We start from the raw sequence: 17,154 nt of genomic DNA, 5'->3' as shown, positions 1-17,154 counted from the left end.
CGGCCGCTCGGCAGCCGAGGCATCGCCATTAACGTGGCGCAGACTACCGAAGCGACGCAGCGGCGCCAATCGCGACGTAGGGTCGCTGCCAGGCGGGCCTAACGAAACGTCCACCAGACGCCAGGTTTGCGTCGCCGCGGACGGCCCAGTCACTTTGCGTAGCCCCGTTGGAGGTGATAGCAGACACATTTTTTGGCCCGGCGTTGTCGTTTGCATCACCCTATTGGAGATGCCCTTAGGTTCCTTGGCAGATGTAGATCTTCACACACATTAGTTGATTATTTCATGTGGTTATGAAATGCAACATTTTAACTTTGGTTGAAGCTTTGCTCGGTGTTGCGTTGGCGTGCACTTTGCCAAGTTAGCGTGCGCTGGCTGACGCATGGCATCCACATAAGCGGCGGGCGACAGCCAGCCAGGTATTATCGACCGGACATCCGCTCTTTAGTCAGAACCTTCTTCCAGCCAGGTTCCCCCACACACTGCGGCGGCGGCGACGGCTGGTGCTCCGATCCGGCTGATCGGAGAAATGCCGTGCTGCCAATGGGTGCTCTCCGTGGCCAAGAGCAGCAGCAGCAACACTCCCTCATGGCTCCACCGCCTCCACGCCAAGCAGGGCGGCCTCTCCTTCCCCGCCCACCTCCAAATCGACGACCTCCTCTACGGCCAGCCCCAGCCGCCCCCTCCGCCTCCACCTACACCCCCGCCGCCGCCTCCCCCTCCCGCCCTCCTCCCCCCTCCTCCGCCGCCGCCCCCCGCTTCCTCCGACCGCCGCCTCGCCCTCATCGCCCCCCAGGATCCGCTCCCCAACCCCAAGCCGCCCCGCGACCCCGCCCGCCCAAACCCTAGCCTCAACAACACCAGCCATCCCCCGCCTCAGCCGCCGCCGCCGCTCTCCGGCGTCATCTCCGACCTCTTCGCCGTCCCCTCCGCCCCGCGATCCGGCCGCCCGCCCAAGCCCTTCCGCAAGCAGTCCCGCCCCCGCCCCAAGGACAAATCTGCCACCAAGGACGACAAGGCCAAGGCCATGGCCAGGAAGCGCCGCCGGGCCGACAGGGGCGGCGCCGGCGTCGTCGACGGGGAGCGGCGCTCCAAGACGGACGTCACCGTCATCGACACCAGCACCCAGGGCTGGAAGGCCGCCAAGCTGCTCATCCGCAGGGGCACCGCCTGGAGGGTCCGCGACAGGAAGTACTCCGAGATCTCCGAGACTGAGGAGGTCAACAAGGGCAAGAGGAGGGCTGGACTCGTCGCCAAAGTGCTCAGGGATAGGGAGAGGGAGAAAGAGGCCGCCTTGCCGGTGAGTGCTCTCATGTTTTTTGTTGCAGTATGTCAACTGTCTATTTTGCTTGTCCCTGCATGGGTTGAGAAGATCACATGTTTAGCTGTTTGGGAGAGTTCGTTTCTAGAAAATCTGCAATTCTACATTGCATCAAGCTTTGTAGTGATTCACAAACTGTTCAGGATCATGGAGTCTATGCATGTTCTGGCACTTGTGAACGATAGGATTGTAATGTGGATATTGACGGTGATACCGGACAGAGAGATTACATCCCTATATAGTTGAGAGATGGCAGATTCAGTTGTTACTACTATATGTTATGTGCTGTTACATTACTACTGTTTAGGGCTCCATGCACAATTGCCTTTGCGTCTCTATGCGCCCACGTTCTGTGCATGGTTAGCTGTCTGCGTACATACATACGGGATATGGATACAGAAATTCTGCAATTCATGATAATTCGATATTTTACGAGCTTTTCTTTGTTTTTAAGTTGTTAGCCTACTTCAAGGGCTTTGCTTGTGTTGTTACATGTTTTTTGTTAATGTTATCCTGTGCATATCAGTGGTTAGGTAGGGGACGCTAAAAAGCACATTGATTATGACTCTGGTTACTAGTTGGGTTGGATCAAATGATACACGATACCTGACACAATTATCTGGGTTTTCTGGTCTTGGAATCGTGAAGCATTTCTCTTAGTTGAATGGTTTCACGTATGCAGGATTATGTTATTATGCGAACAGCGTCTAGTGTAGCTTCGTCTGTTACACCAAGAAGAAGAGGCTTATATAATTTGCTGGTTTCAGGATGATAATTTTCTTTGAAGAAGTGCATCAGCGCACTTATATAATCTTATTTTGAATAGATGTGCTTGGAAATTCGATCAGGAAGTTTTAGCTTTCTAGATTATTTTATGTTGTGGCTAAATGGGAAAATGATGGTTTAATTTCTGACTCACTGTCACAGCTCCAGTCTCCTGACAGAATGGCGCTAAGATTTGCTGCACAATTTGTATGGGAAAATGTATGGGAAAATGAAACAAGTTTTGGTTTTGTCACTTTAGTTTACCTAGTAGTTACCATCAGATTGGCCGTATGTATTATAGCTGTCTCTCAACAACAACAACAACAACAACATCAAAGCCTTATTCCCAAGCAAGTTGGGGTAGGCTAGATATGAAACCCAACAGAAATAAAAGGAAACCAAAACAAGAAGGAGAAGGAAAAAAGAGAGTAAACTAAGATAATGTTGCATTAGGTTCTTTAACATAAGCGTTGTGGTTAATCTACATATTGAAATTTTAATAACATGATGTACTAATGTCAAGTGTATAAAATACAGTAGATTAAAGATGAATCCCATTTTCTCTAATGCTTTGTGTGGTGCATTGTGCTCCAGGGAAACATCCATGCTGGTAGTGGGTATCTGTCAATGGTACCAGGTGATGATGCCATACAAACAGTGAAACGGTAACCTGATAAATTCTCTTGTGTTAGGATGCTCTTTTTTTGTAACCCACAAACCATTGGTTGTTGCCTTCAGATTCTGAAGAACATTTCTTTTATGTGAACATTGCAGACCAAGAAGCTCCGAACCAGTACTGGGAAGCCAAAGTGCACCTATTCTTATGTTACCAAGTTCAAGTACCATTAGCCAGCCCTGAAGGAGGCTTTAAAAACAGAAATGAAGGCATGAAGCCAGGAACAACATAGCAACAATGTTCTCGTTACTTTGGATTAACAGATTCAGCAAACTCATTAAGTTTGAGCTATCCTCTTCATCTGTTGATGTCTTCATTGGTCTCTATAAAATTTTATGATTCCTATATATTCATGGCATCTGAAGCAGGAACCTGCAATAATTTCATGCTCGAAGGTCAACTTTTCCAACGTCGTATAAGTGCTGGTGTTAGCTAATGTTGCATTAGGTATTGGTTTGGCCCATTTAATGTGTGGTGTAGATGATGTTTATACTGGTAGCTCGATTATCATTGACTTACTGTACAACTTCAGTTGCTATTGTCTGCAAATTGTTGCATGTACGGTATAATGATGACTGGAAAAAAGTTTGTCGCTGTTGGTTTGAGTTTATCGTCCATTTCATGGGATATCTTGCAGTAGTGATGTTTGCTCCCCAGAAAGATGTCATTCCCTTCCTTAATTATTGATGTCCATAAAGGCGCATTCAGAAACCCTTCTGCATTGCAAATGTGACATCAATTGCTGTGTTTTATGGAAGGCTAGGTAAGTTTTGTTGGGAAAAAGCTTAGGTATGTTGGTTGTGAACAAGGGATCGAATATGAGGTCAAAGGAATCCTATATACTCCCTCCGTCTATTAATAGATGTCGGAAGATTCGTCTAAATTTAGATGTATCTATGTACTAAAAGATGTCTAGATACATTTGAATTTAGACAAACTTTTGACACCTAAAAATGGACAGAGGTAGTATTACTCATATTCAACTTAATGCCTTTTTTTCAAAAAAGAAAACTTAATGTCTTCTTTTTTCTATTGATAGCTTTGTTCGAAATGTACATAGACTACTTGTCTTTTCACTTCATGCTGCTTTGTTTTAGAAAAAAGGTCTAACCATTTTATCAATCTTGCCATGCATTATTTTAAGATGTTATTATATGCTATTTTGATTATTTTAGCTTGTGTTGTAACTATGGAAGGCATCTTCAAACATAAGTCCTCTCAATTTGGCTAGGCTAAGTCTTTTATGTCAAATAGTGGAAATTGGCAGAAAAGGATTAGGAAATTCAACCAATCTATTAACAATAGAAACTTTAATACATATATTTAGTTCTTCACTCAAACATTAGGCCCACATCGTTCAAATGACAAGACCAGATAGATAGGTACGTCTTATTTATTAGCAGAAATGGCAAGCAGGGCAGGACACCATCAGCTCTCAATGGCAACACCAGGTGCCACAACCTTGATCATCCTCGGCTTCTTGGTTGTTCCTGCAGCAATGGTAGCCCGGACATGCTCTTGTTCATAGGCTGAGAGGTGGACTCCGAACGCTGCTCTCCCTGAGGGATCCAGGTTCCCTGACCACTGAGCATCCCACTCTACCGCCTTCGCCGTGCTGCATGCGATGCTTGGTCCCCCTGGCACTGTCAGGATCGCCGAGTTCTGGTACAAGAGCAATGGACATGCTTGCATCAACTTTGATGTTCCTATGGCATTGTGAGTTATCTGTTTCATGTTCATGCTATTTTATATACTCACCTGGGGGAAGAATCTCTCAAAAATCATCCTGTAACAGTATGCCTCCTTTGTTGTCGGGGTGTTGTGTGGGTAGATGAACTTCGCATTTGACATCATCTTATCGGTCACCTGAATAAATAATTTTATGTAGCTTTTAGTTAAACTGTTTCTACAAATAACAATAAAAGTTACTATATCTTTACGCATAAACAATGTCGTGTTTGAACATTAGAAGCAGCAATTATTTACATTTGATTCTGCGTGAGCCTTTAGGCCATCGATCCAGCTATAGCCAACACCATCACTGAACTGTTCTTTCTGCCTGTACAGAATATGCTGCATTTCCCACACAACATAGATTGTTAACTTCACTGCTCTATTAACATATTAATGTAGCAGAAGTTTGAACTTAAAAGTTACCTTTGGCAGGAAGGGCTCCTCCTCGTCATCAAATGCTTTCCTTAGCACCCACTTCTCAATTCTTCCAAGATCTGGTCTGATCTGTAACAACAGAAATGGTAATTGTTTAAAGTTAGAAACTAGGAAGATATTTAAAACAAATAACAATTCGATACACTCTTTCTCAAGTTTCTAGATTTGAAAAAATTGAGCTTGAGCATACCATCTTCCACTCTGGATCTATGCTCATTGCCTCGTTGATGAACTCCTTGTCCAAGAATGGTACACGTGCTTCGAGTCCCCATGCAGATGTTGACTTGTTGGCCCGCAAACAATCGTACTGATGCAAAGCTTTGATCTACAGAATAATCATTATGTCAGGGTGTCTGGATCTGCCTTTTTTCTGAATATATCTATTTTATTCACCTTATGACAGGTTTCACGGTGGAGCTCCTCCTTGTTGGGGGCCTTATGGAAGTAGAGGTATCCTCCAAAAATCTCATCGGAACCCTCACCAGAGATGACCATCTTGACCCCAAGTGACTTGATCTTGCGAGACATCAGGAACATTGGCGTGCTTGCCCTGATTGTTGTCACATCATATGTTTCTGTGTGATAAATCACATCTTCAATTGCATCAATGCCGTCCTGCAATTCTTTTTGCTATTAGTACCAGACTACCAGTAGTTTGGTATGATCAACTGATGAAGCATGGTGCTACCTGAACAGTGAAGTGGAACTCATGGTGCACGGTACCCAGGTAATTGGCAACCTCTTTTGCGGCCTTCAGATCAGGTGATCCCTGAGCAATAATATTTTGGACTCTTGTTACAATTTGTTGGAAATGTGCTACTCCGTGAAAGTTATGTTAATTGTCGGCCCTTTTCAGTTTCATACCTCAAGGCCGACACAAAAGGAATGGAGCTTAGTCCCCCAGCGCTTTGCAGCCTTTGTCCCTGCCAGGTGGCGAACTGTGACCGCTGCAACCAGTGATGAGTCAAGGCCACCAGAGAGTAGAACACCGAATGGGACGTCTGTCATAAGCCTCTTGATGACAGCCTGAAAGAAGACCACAGTTAGACCACTGCGGATTCTGAAGTTTGGTTACTTTTCGATTTTAGAGACAAGTCCGACCTTTTCAAAAGCCTTCCTGAGAGCAAGTGGATCATATGGCACTGAAGGAATGGCCTCGGAAAACCAAGGTGGGTTGTACCATCTCTTGAAGCCTCCCTGCTTGCTGGAGTAGAGATGGCCAGGAGGAAAGGCCTCAAAGTGCTCACAGTCATCATTCAACCCCTTCATCTCTGATGAAATCCACACCGACCCTGGGAATTCGAGTAGATGATGAGCAGGTATGCTGACAAATCATACTTGTTACTTGGCTAAGTAGTATTACTAGTACAAGACAAGATTGTTGCAGGGCAGGTTTTGTGAAGCATTATTGAGTAAACTTTAATGCTGAATTACCATCAATACCCCAGCCAATGTACAGGGGTGTGACACCAATGGCGTCGCGGGCAGCAATGAAGCTATGGTCGCGTGTGTCGAGCAAGACGAAGGAGAAGACACCATCCAGCATGTCAATGAAATTCTCTCCATGCTCCTCGTACTACATAATGGTAAATAAAAGTTATGCATCCACAGTTTGGTTAAATTGTCGTCTATTATTCGTTCAATTTGTGTTTGGTGACATGGACCATTATTATTTACTGCAGCCCCTCATAAAAGCAGGACATATGCAACAAATCATCCTGTTATTATTTCTGTTTTTTGCACATCTGAAGTCGTGTTTTACTTGTCATAGATGTATATATTTCAGTAATTCATAAATTGGTGAACCATATCCTTTAAGGTGGAGGAAGATGAGAGTTAACACGTGAATGTTCTTTCTTCTATGTGGGTAGGTGGCTAACCAGGTGTGCGATGACTTCGCAGTCGCTGCCGGTCCTGAAGGTGTGGGAGGAGAGCTGCGCCCGGAGTTGTTCATGGTTGTAGATCTCCCCATTCACCTGCAAGGAAAAGCCTCCTTCCTTTTTAGTACAAAAGAAAAGGTAACAAACAGACAGACACAAGACATATATAGAAGGTTATAAACGTACAGTGACAACGATGGACTTGTCTTCGTTGTAGAGTGGCTGGTCACCGGAGGCTGGGTCGATGATGGCAAGGCGCTGGTGGGAGAGGTAGCAGTCGCCGACCTGGTGCATCCCGCTCCAGTCCGGGCCGCGGTGCTTGAGCCTGCGCGAGAGCTCGAGCACGCGGACTCTCTTCCCCTGAGAGTCATCGGCACATCCCAGCACCGCCAGTATGCCGCACATTTTCGCTGAATCAACGGCAGCAGTGTGTATGTTACAAGAGGAGGAGCTCTAAGAGAGTTGGGTGCTGGAGGAGTGGCACGAGGGCTTCTATTTATAGCCTGCAAAGAGCTGAGCTGAGAGTGAGTCGCTAGCGCGGCTCAGCAGGGGCGCCGCGTTAGACCAGTCCATCGTTGCATTGCACTTGCACATGACTAGCTTCGATGTATTCTATTCCATTTTTCCTTTTCTTTTGGGATCTTGTGATGACTCATCTGATCCTGACATTTCCTGATAAGCAGCTACTCCATACTCTTACCGCCTTGCCATCTCCACACATTATTGATTAATTTATTGATTCGTGTTCCTAGCTAGTTTTGCATCCTCCCATTCTTCGTTCTTTCTTGCCCTGTATATGATTATTATTCTTGTAGAAACAAGGACATTTTGATGGAGTTGTATACGGCGTATGGAACATATTGTTTGGTTTGTATATGTCAGAGATGCTTCTCGTTGGGCGATCCGGATCTGTATGAATATGCTATCCTTTGCTTATGTAATCGGTTCCAGCATTATTGGTGGGGAGTGTCCACATGAGCGGTTGTTCATGTGCATCGCTGCAGCTAGCTATAGCTCTTGGCTCTATTGACACGTGCCCCAGTCCTTGTGAAACTTTCCTTGGACCGTGGAGGTGCATGCTATCGCCGCAGCTAGCTTGGCTAGCCACCGCTGCTCATATGGCACATAGCCTATTGGCTATCAATAGGCATGCATATAACCAAGTTACTGCAAGTTTTCTGATTTTTCGTCTCGGGTATTGGAACACAATGAACAAAAGTAAGCACGGTGAGATCATTGTACCTTCACCTTTGTCGCCGCATCAAGGTTTATGTTGTCGTATTTTATCTTATTTCATCATGTTACATTGTAATTCGAAGCCTATTTTAATGCATCACCGTGCAATACTTCCTCCTAAATACTTGTCACAGATTTATGTAAATATACGCTAAAATGTGTTTAGATTCATTAAACCTGCAGCAAATATACCGGTTTAGGAGAGGTGCTAAGAGAAATAAACCAGTTTTTGGTTAATCACGTGGGCTTGTTTATACTAGGTAGCCTAACTAAGCACCTCTACTACTTTCTCCAATCCATATTATTTGCCGCTAAAATGGTTGTATCTACAATAAAAATGTATCTACATTCATCTATATTACTGTCAACTAATATGAATCGGTGGGAGTATATAAATAAGTATCGATGCATACAAAAATTCTTGGCTTATTTTTGTAAGTACTCATCTAAGCATCTTGCATTGTAGTTGGCCTTAGGGCCGGATGAGGTAAATATTGGGTGACCAAATTTACAACGCTACATACGGCAGGCCTATGCATGCTAGCTCCCATGCATGAGAAAAAAAGGCATTTCTTAGGGGTGAACTACCACATGACAGTCAAAGAATGCTTCATATTCTTATCTTGGTATTATTTCGCCCTTGCTGTCCGCACAAGTAAAAGGTAAACCGAAGGAGGGGATAGAAGAAGAAAAAGGTTTTTTACCTCTTTCTTTCCATATTAACTATCACAGTGTCTGTATTATCAAGATACATTTTAACGTGTAGATACATGTGAGTTTAGACATCTGTTAATATGGAATGGAGGTACTGGTACTTTTGTAAGCGAGGATGATCTATGAAGGAGAACAAGTCAGTTTGGAGTTTTGGTGCAAGCTTAGGTAAATCTCATCTGAGCTTTAGGCGGCCGGCCGCCGCGCCGAATGACCAATCCGAAGATGGAGCAGTGAGGGCGACATAGGCGACACTGATCTTAGACTTTAACCTGTTGGGTGAAAAACTGCAGAAACGAAATCACCAAATGCGGTTAACCAAATGGATCGATCGGTCGCCGCGTGATCTGGACGAAGAGATAAACAAAGCCAATAATACGGGAGACGTCGCCGATCCGTCGAAAAAAAGATAAGAGACGTCCCCATCGTTACAGATCGATACACATCAGCAGGTCTAATCTCTTTGTATGCTAGTCTCGCGCGCGTTCCCGTTTCGTCGCGTCCACCGTCGTCCACTTGTGCCTCAAGCCAAGCTCAGATTCACGATGAAGCTAGTTGATCGTGTCTGAACCTAGAAACCCCTAGTACGAGGCGGCGGAAAGAAGGAGGAGAATAGGGGAGGAACATGACCGTAATTGGGTGCCACTTGGTCGGATCGTTGATGTCGATGCTCTATATTCGTTGAACAGACGATCGTTGGCCTCCAATCTGCCGCCTCTAGCTTTACCAAAACCGCTATACTGCCATGTCATAAAAAACAACCGCTACTGCCATCTGAAAAAAGAAAAAAAAAAAACGCCACTGCCTTGGCGACAACGCTAACTCCTCGAGCACGTTGAAGTCCAAAGGACGAATGAAGCTGGTTCGAAAAGATTGTTAAGGGATTCATAGGAATGTTGGAGGAAAAATATGGGAATAAGAATGTTTCATTTGGTGAGACTATTGAATATTCATCCATTTGATTTAAAAAAAATTGAGTACATGAAAAGTGTAGGATCTTTTCCTTTGGTTTAGATTTCAAAGGGAAAACAGAGAAATTCTACAATCCACTCAAATCTCTCTCTCTTTTTTTTTTACATTCTTATGCTCAAAGAACGAGACGGTCATATATTGCACGATGATGACCTAATTTTACCTATGCATTTATTTTAATCATGATTTGATTATGATTTTAAGGATTCCCGTGTTTTTCCCATTCCTGCGAATCAAACACTCAATTTTGTAAATTCATGTGCACAAGCCTACAGGTTTGCACATGCGTTTCTATGATATTCTTATGTGTTTCCTATTCTTACATTTTTGAAATCCTGCGAATCAAAGAGGCCATAAGGGTTTGTAAACGTAAAATGATATTGCTCGCAGTCGACGGGGTGGCGCGTGCCACTTTGCTTGCAAATTAGCTCGCCATGAGGTCTATTTTGGACCAAAATGCTACTCCCTCCGTTCATAAAAGGATGTCTAAACTTTCTCAAAATATGTATATATTTAGACGTGTTTTAATGTATAGATACATGTAAATTTAGACAAAGGTAAGATATCTTTTTGTGAACGGAGAGAATACTAGTCCTTTTTCTGGCCAAGTTGATAGATGAACTACCTAGTTTTCGCAAGTTGGTGTACTCTGTACTACAGTGCACATATCATAGTAGTCATAGGAGCGGCTCGTTGCACTCATGTTGAAGGGATATCTACATATTCACAAAGAGATTGGTTTATCAATTTCAGTTTTCTTGACTGTTAATTATAAGTGATAAAAGCTAACCGACCATCCAAATTCAATGCTTATGTAGTAGTTGGAGTCTCGTGTAAGTATGGGAAGAAGTCTCTTTAGTCATTTCCACAACTTGCAAATTTCCCATCGGTTTATCCAATCTGGTTTAGGCGGAGTCGGTAGTCTTGATAATCTTGTGTATAATTTTTTCTTCAATTCTATGAGCAAAAAAGGAATGTCCTTTAGGGACCTTTGTATACCTAGATTTCCCATCTCTTACTAAAGTTGAGATTGTGAGTACTATGAACTCCGTCCCGGCCGGCAATAAACATGGAGAAAGCTTTGATTAATTTGCGGAATGGGAAGGGTCGATCGAGGAAGACAAAATTTAGGATACATCATGGATAGACGCATCAGTTTCATAGAAGGAGAGGCCAATAGGCTAAAAAAATTTGCAACACGCTTATGGTATAGACGTCAGAAAAAACTCAGCTCCACACTACCATTAGAAAAAAGGCATCACACACACACTACCCGATTACTCGCGACACCTCCGCTTATTATCCGCTGGCACGAGAATGCCTCTAAACAACCTTCGTAACCACCACAACTTTGGAGGAGGTTGCACCTTTGAAAACCGCCCCATAGACAGCAACAAATGAGCGCCACTCCTTAGGAGTTTCGGTGCAAGCTTAGGTAAATCTCATGTGACTATGGACACATCCATGGGATGGCGACACTGCTCTTAGCGCTGGATGGAAGGTAGGAAAGTACAGTAAGAAATTGATGAAACATCCAACAGCAGAGCTCAGTTAATCGAATCGACGGATCGCTCCGCGCGTGACCTGGACGATTGAAGAAATAAACAGCAGAGAGCCGAAAATATCAAGAGATCGACGTCGCCGTCTCAACACATGGATACACATCAGCATGTCTAATCCGTTCGTATGTTGGTCTGGCGCGCGTTTCCGTTTCGTCGCGTCCGCCATCCACATGCCCCCCACGTGCTGACACGTACTACCTCGATCCATTGGACAGGGAGAGATGGGGCATGTTGTATGGATAAGGATAGAGAAGGATAACAGGCAAGGTAGGTCCGGTCGACGTGGAACACGTACGCGCCTGATGCACGATACATGTGCACCGGGATCGATCGCCGCGGAGTCGTGACCGGATCGGATCAGACCGATGAATGGGATATGTTTAGAGCATCTCCAGAGCGGGGCGACGCATTTTAAACGCTAAAACGGACACGAAATATCCATTTGCGTCGGTCCAATGGTCGAAATCGCCCGGCCATTCGTTTGCATCGGGGGTGGCTCCAGCGGCACGACGCATAATTTTTTTTTTCATTCATGAAGCCATAATTTACATTAATAAAAAACATAAAAAAACCATAAAGACATGCTAAAAGTAGGTGCTACCGTCGTCGTTGACGAGGTCAATGAACTCCGGCGTCGGCCATGGAAGCTCGTACGCCGGCGGTTTAGGAGGTACCGCCGCATGGGCCGGAGGCTGTGGCCAACACGCCGGAGCAGTAGGCGGAGCGCGGTCGTTGGAACGCGTCGGCGTGGCCGGAGGAGTCGCCGGCCTCCCCTACGCGAGCGCCGACTCGCGGAGCTAGATTGCGAGCCCGTCCCACAAAGCGAGGTCGTTGAGCTCGTCCTGCTCGTTGTTGGCCAGTGCCATGGCAATGGCCTCCTCCTCGGAAATGTCCGACGACGGACCCCACACCGGCCCGCCGTCGTCGTGGTCATAGTGTGCCATGTTCACGTCCTCGTCCTCGTCCGCGTCCTCATCCACGTCCTCCCGGCCGTTCTCTTCTTCTTCTGTGGCGATCTCGCGCTTGAAGTAGTCTACGTCGCCGAGGTAGCCAGCGCAGCGGCGCACATGGAACTTCCACGTCCCGAATGAAATCCAGTTGTAGGAGTTCAACGCGTACGCCGGATCCTCCCGCAGATCCGGCGGCAAGATCGCTCGGCGGCGGCGCACCTCGTCCCGCCGGTCTCGGCCCTCGCGCGACACCGGGGGAGGGGGGGGGGGGGGGGGCACGCGCCTCGAGTTGAGGTACCAGCCCCCTCCCGGCAAGTCGCGTCCGGGCATGGTACCGGCCAGTTTTCCTCCCACAGCTGCCGCGCGAAGTCGACGCGGACGTACCGGCCAACCGTGCCTTCTTGCCGGACCGCGAGCCGCTAGACTCGTGGTCGTTCTTGGTCTTGCGGAACGGCCAGCATTTCTTCCCCATGGCGTCGGTGGGGTGGATAGTGTGGGATGTGGCAATGGTTTGGTCGGGGAAATGGTCGTCGACAGCGTCCCTTTAAGAGACTCGGACGCCATCTCGCCTTCAAAGGTATGCCACTGCAACGTAGCCTAGCTGCGCACGCTCGCGGAAGCCGAGACGCACCATTAACGTGGCCCCTGCAAAGGCTGCAGCGCGCCGCCCGCAAGTAATGCCGCGGAAGACGAAACAGTTGTGTCCCTGCCAGGCGCGCGAGGACGCAAATCTGACGCATATTTGGACCAGGTTTGCGTCTCCACGGACGGCCCGATCACAATGTGGCGCGCCACTGGAGGTAGTGCCAGACGTATTTTCGATCACGGTGGACACAAACGGTCGCTCAACGTTTGTTTGCGTCGCGCCGCTGAAGCCTTAGCTAGCTGGTAGCTGCTCATCAGCTCACGTTCATGTGCAAAGATATGCTTTCGATCACGAGAGACCAGACTCATGTACTGCCTAGTTGGTTTGAACGGATGGTTCACTTCTTGCTTCGGACGTACGTACGCACGCGTGTACGCGTATTACCTCAGCTACTACTCAAAGCTTAACGTGACATCAGAGTGTATGCATTTCTGTTCATCAACATCCCCCTCCTACAGCTCCCCATTCGGTTTAACAAACAATTGCACACATTAAGAAAAACCTTGATCATTAATTTGGTCAGAAAATATGAATTCTATGCCATACAAATCATACCATTGAAAGCTTCTTTCTGTTATGAATCCAATGGTATATGGTATCTTAACGGGCGTATAACTTACATTTCATCGATAAAATGGGTGATCAGAGTTTTTTCTTAAGTGACGCACATGGCCTGTTAAACCGAGCCGGAGGGGCTACTTGTCGGCGAGGGTCAGATGAACAAATGACAAGACAATGATTGTATTCGTAGACAAGCTACAACGTGCAATGATGTACTCCGTATATTATTTCGCTCTTATAGGACGACTTAAGAAACACCATATATAAACTAAATCGCCTACACAAACTTCGTAAAGTTTGACTGAGAATGTAGAATATTCCTACAGTCACAAAATATGAGATATGAATATTTTCATAAGTTTTTAGATGCATAATTTTCACCATTGATACAGACTAAAATACATGGATTGAGAATGTATAAATGATACCATTGCATTCATCTTGCAATTCTCTTTTACCTCTTTAAAATTTTATGCAAATTTTGTCGACATATTGTAACTATAAATCATACCCCTTCCATCTAAAAAAAGCTGCTCAATTTTTTCTAGATACGAATGTATCTATAACTAATACTCCCTCCGTCCCATGAAGGTTGTCTGAGATTTGTCAAAATATAGATGTATCTAGATACTATTTAGTGTCTAGATACATCTAAATTTTGGAAAATCTCAGATAAATTCGTGGGACGGAAAGAGTATATAGGACAAAGGGTGTAGTTAAAGTTGTAGGTCATTGGCCAGCAAAATTTAAGCCTCCTTATATTCTGGGATAGAGGGACTAAAATATACTATGAAAACAGGTACAACACAAAATGTTTTTTCTATGTACCTACACTAGTATGACCATGTCAGTAATAGTGCATTGGTAAAACTTACCATCTAGGATCTGTAATACGTACTCCATCTATTGGGGAGTATAAGCCTAGAGTGTCAATTCTCTAGAACCAATGAGATCAATTTCTGCTCTCACTAATTAATGCATGCATCAAATTTCATATGTGTACGAGAGTAGTGAGGACGATGCTAAAGATAATGTGCGCGTGTGTTGGGGTGGGTGTGGGTGGGGGGGACATCGTGGTCTTGAGGTGCAAAAAAACCCAAAATTATCTATTATAAACCTTGTAAAAAATTAGTTCACTGATTCTTCATAAGTTGTTGGGGGGGGGGGGGGGGGGGGCCCCCCCACACCCCATGCGCATGCATATATAGGAAAAGATTGAGAAAACATGGTCCATGTTAAGAGAAGGAATAACATGCTTCATGCATTGTGGGAATGAAAGGAAAGAAAGAGATCTACAATAACTACTCGTGAGAATTAAGACATAATCGATGGCCTCTTTGATTCACATAAGTCTAAAACATATGAACCAAAAAATAGGATTGTAATGGCACGATCGTTTGTATTTTGCATTGTTGTGTATACCAAAAAAAATCATTACACGCTGTAGGAGAAAAAAGATTTTCCCAAAAATATTGAGTCAATATAAGTCTTCGAAATATGGTCTAGAAGAATCTGTACAAATAAAACACATGTGGTCTTCACTCATAGAAACCAAATAACTCCTATGAAATCTTGTTTCACGGATTTCATTCCTACATTCTTTTTGAATCAAACATGCCCCCTTCTTAGACTCAAATGGATTACAATGATATTTTGTATAATTTCCATACCAAGCTTGTTTCTTCTGATTTTTGGACTATAATCCTTCAAAATTTCCCCAAGGGTAACATAACTCGCACCCATTTTCAGAATAATTTTTCTATTTAGTCTAACCTTGGTAATAATCCTTTGATTGTATGGTAACTATAATTCATATCCAATTAATCTTGAAGAGAACTCCGTCTATGCATCCAAACAACTAGTATCAATTATACTTTTCTTCTTTAGTTCATGTATGGATCGAATAACATGTCATAACTTAAATTCCTTCTTATATATTTCAGTGAAATGTTTATAGAATTACAATATTTACGAATATATGTACAAACTAGCTTGTTTAATTTTGTAGAGGACTTAATTTGCACTCAGTTTAAAACAAATTTCTATCCAGCCAACCCTTATTGGAATCTTCTTTTGTTTCTATGATAATTGTGGCTAACATGCAACTGACCCTCATAAATAAAATTGTTGAGTGCAACAAAACAAGTTCTAGCACTTAGGTAGGGCCTTCTTGATTTGTAGGTTTTTCCTTAGAAAAAATGCTCCTCCAAACGAGAGTGGTTGTTCGAGTAGATAAAAAATTTCCTCCAAAAGAGAGTGTGATTCCTTAGGAAAAAAAAACAAACTCCCTCTGATCCATATTAGTTGTCGTTAATATGTATGTTGGAGATATGCCCAAGAGGCAATAATAAAAGTGGTTATTATATATCTTTGTGTTTATGATAAATATTTATATACCATGCTATAATTGTATTAACCGAAACATTGATACATGTGTGTTATGTAAACAACAATGAGTCCCTAGTATGCCTCTTAACTAGCTTGTTGATTAATAGATGATTAGTTTCATAATCATGAACATTGGATGTTATTAATAACAAGGTTATATCATTGTATGAATGATGTAATGGACACACCCAATTAAGCGTAGCATAAGATCATGTCATTAAGTTATTTGCTATAAGCTTTCGATACATAGTTACCTAGTCCTTTCGACCATGAGATCATATAAATCACTTATAACAGAAAGGTACTTTGATTACATCAAACGCCACTGCGTAAATGGGTGGTTATAAAGGTGGGATTAAGTATCCGGAAAGTATGAGTTGAGGCATATGGATCAACAGTGGGATTTGTCCATCCCGATGACAGATATATATACTCTGGGCCCTCTCGGTGGAATGTCGTCTAATGTCTTGCAAGCATATGAATAAGTTCAGAAGAGACCACATACCACGGTACGAGTAAAGAGTACTTGTCAGGAGACGAGGTTGAACAAGGTATAGAGTGATACCGATGATGAAACCTCGGACAAGTAAAATATCGCGTGACAAAGGGAATTGGTATCGTATGTGAATGGTTCATTCGATCACTAAGTCATCGTTGAATATGTGGGAGCCATTATGGATCTCCAGATCCCGCTATTGGTTATTGGTCGGAGAGAGTTCTCAACCATGTCCACATAGTTCGCGAACCGTAGGGTGACACACTTAAGGTTTGATGTTGTAATAGTAGAACTTGAATATGGAATGGAGTTCGAAGTATTGTTCGAAGTCTCGGATGGGATCCCGGACATCACGAGGAGTTTCGGAATGGTCCGGAGAATAAGATTCATATATAGGAAGTCATTTTATAAGTTTTAAAATGATCCGGTGAATTTATGGAAGGTTCTAGAAGGTTCTAGAAAAGTCCGGAAGAATTCACTTTGGAAGGCGGAGTCCCGGTGGGACCCCACCACCCATGGCCGGCCAACCCTAGAAGGGGGAGTCCAAGGTGGACTCCACCAAGGGGGCCGGCCACCCCCCCACATGGAAGGGTGGGAATCCCACTTGAGGTGGGAGTCCCACCTTGGGTAGGTTTCCCTACACATGGAAGGTTTTGGGTTGGGGTCTTATTCGAAGACTTGTAGTCCAACACTTGGGGTTCCACCTATATAATGAGGGGCATAGGGGAGGGGCCCGGCCACCACAAGCCACCAAGCTGGCCGCACCCCATAGAGGCCGGCCACCCCCTCTCCCCAAACCCTAGCCGCCCCACTCCTCTCCC

The 17,154-nt window shown here is 44.5% G+C and overlaps 2 protein-coding genes and 1 long non-coding RNA gene across 3 annotated transcripts; 2 read left to right on the top strand and 1 right to left on the bottom strand.

Annotated features, from left to right (window-relative positions):
* The first annotated feature begins 450 nt into the window (after window positions 1–450).
* Window positions 451–4,428, top strand: LOC127300172 (uncharacterized). Its single transcript, XM_051330259.2, has 3 exons — window positions 451–1,300; window positions 2,681–2,751; window positions 2,861–4,428. The coding sequence occupies exons 1-3, from the start codon at window positions 530–532 to the stop codon at window positions 2,943–2,945; spliced, it is 927 nt and encodes a 308-aa protein (XP_051186219.1). The 5' UTR covers window positions 451–529; the 3' UTR covers window positions 2,946–4,428.
* On the bottom strand, window positions 4,037–7,216 carry LOC127300171 (asparagine synthetase [glutamine-hydrolyzing]). The gene is made up of 12 exons (XM_051330258.2): window positions 6,998–7,216; window positions 6,812–6,907; window positions 6,366–6,507; window positions 6,033–6,223; window positions 5,796–5,957; window positions 5,620–5,700; window positions 5,325–5,546; window positions 5,122–5,256; window positions 4,920–5,000; window positions 4,749–4,835; window positions 4,521–4,628; window positions 4,037–4,424 (listed from the first exon to the last, which is right to left on the bottom strand). The coding sequence occupies exons 1-12, from the start codon at window positions 7,214–7,216 to the stop codon at window positions 4,191–4,193; spliced, it is 1,758 nt and encodes a 585-aa protein (XP_051186218.1). The 3' UTR covers window positions 4,037–4,190.
* Window positions 6,380–7,687, top strand: LOC139831039 (uncharacterized). The gene is made up of 3 exons (XR_011745065.1): window positions 6,380–6,517; window positions 6,803–6,949; window positions 7,029–7,687. It is a non-coding gene; the product is annotated as an uncharacterized lncRNA (long non-coding RNA).
* The last annotated feature ends 9,467 nt before the right edge of the window (window positions 7,688–17,154 follow it).

The sequence above is a fragment of the Lolium perenne genome, chromosome 5, assembly GCF_019359855.2.
Source record: "Lolium perenne isolate Kyuss_39 chromosome 5, Kyuss_2.0, whole genome shotgun sequence".
Taxonomy (NCBI): Eukaryota; Viridiplantae; Streptophyta; class Magnoliopsida; order Poales; family Poaceae; genus Lolium; species Lolium perenne.
This window is presented reverse-complemented; position numbering and strand designations above follow the sequence as displayed.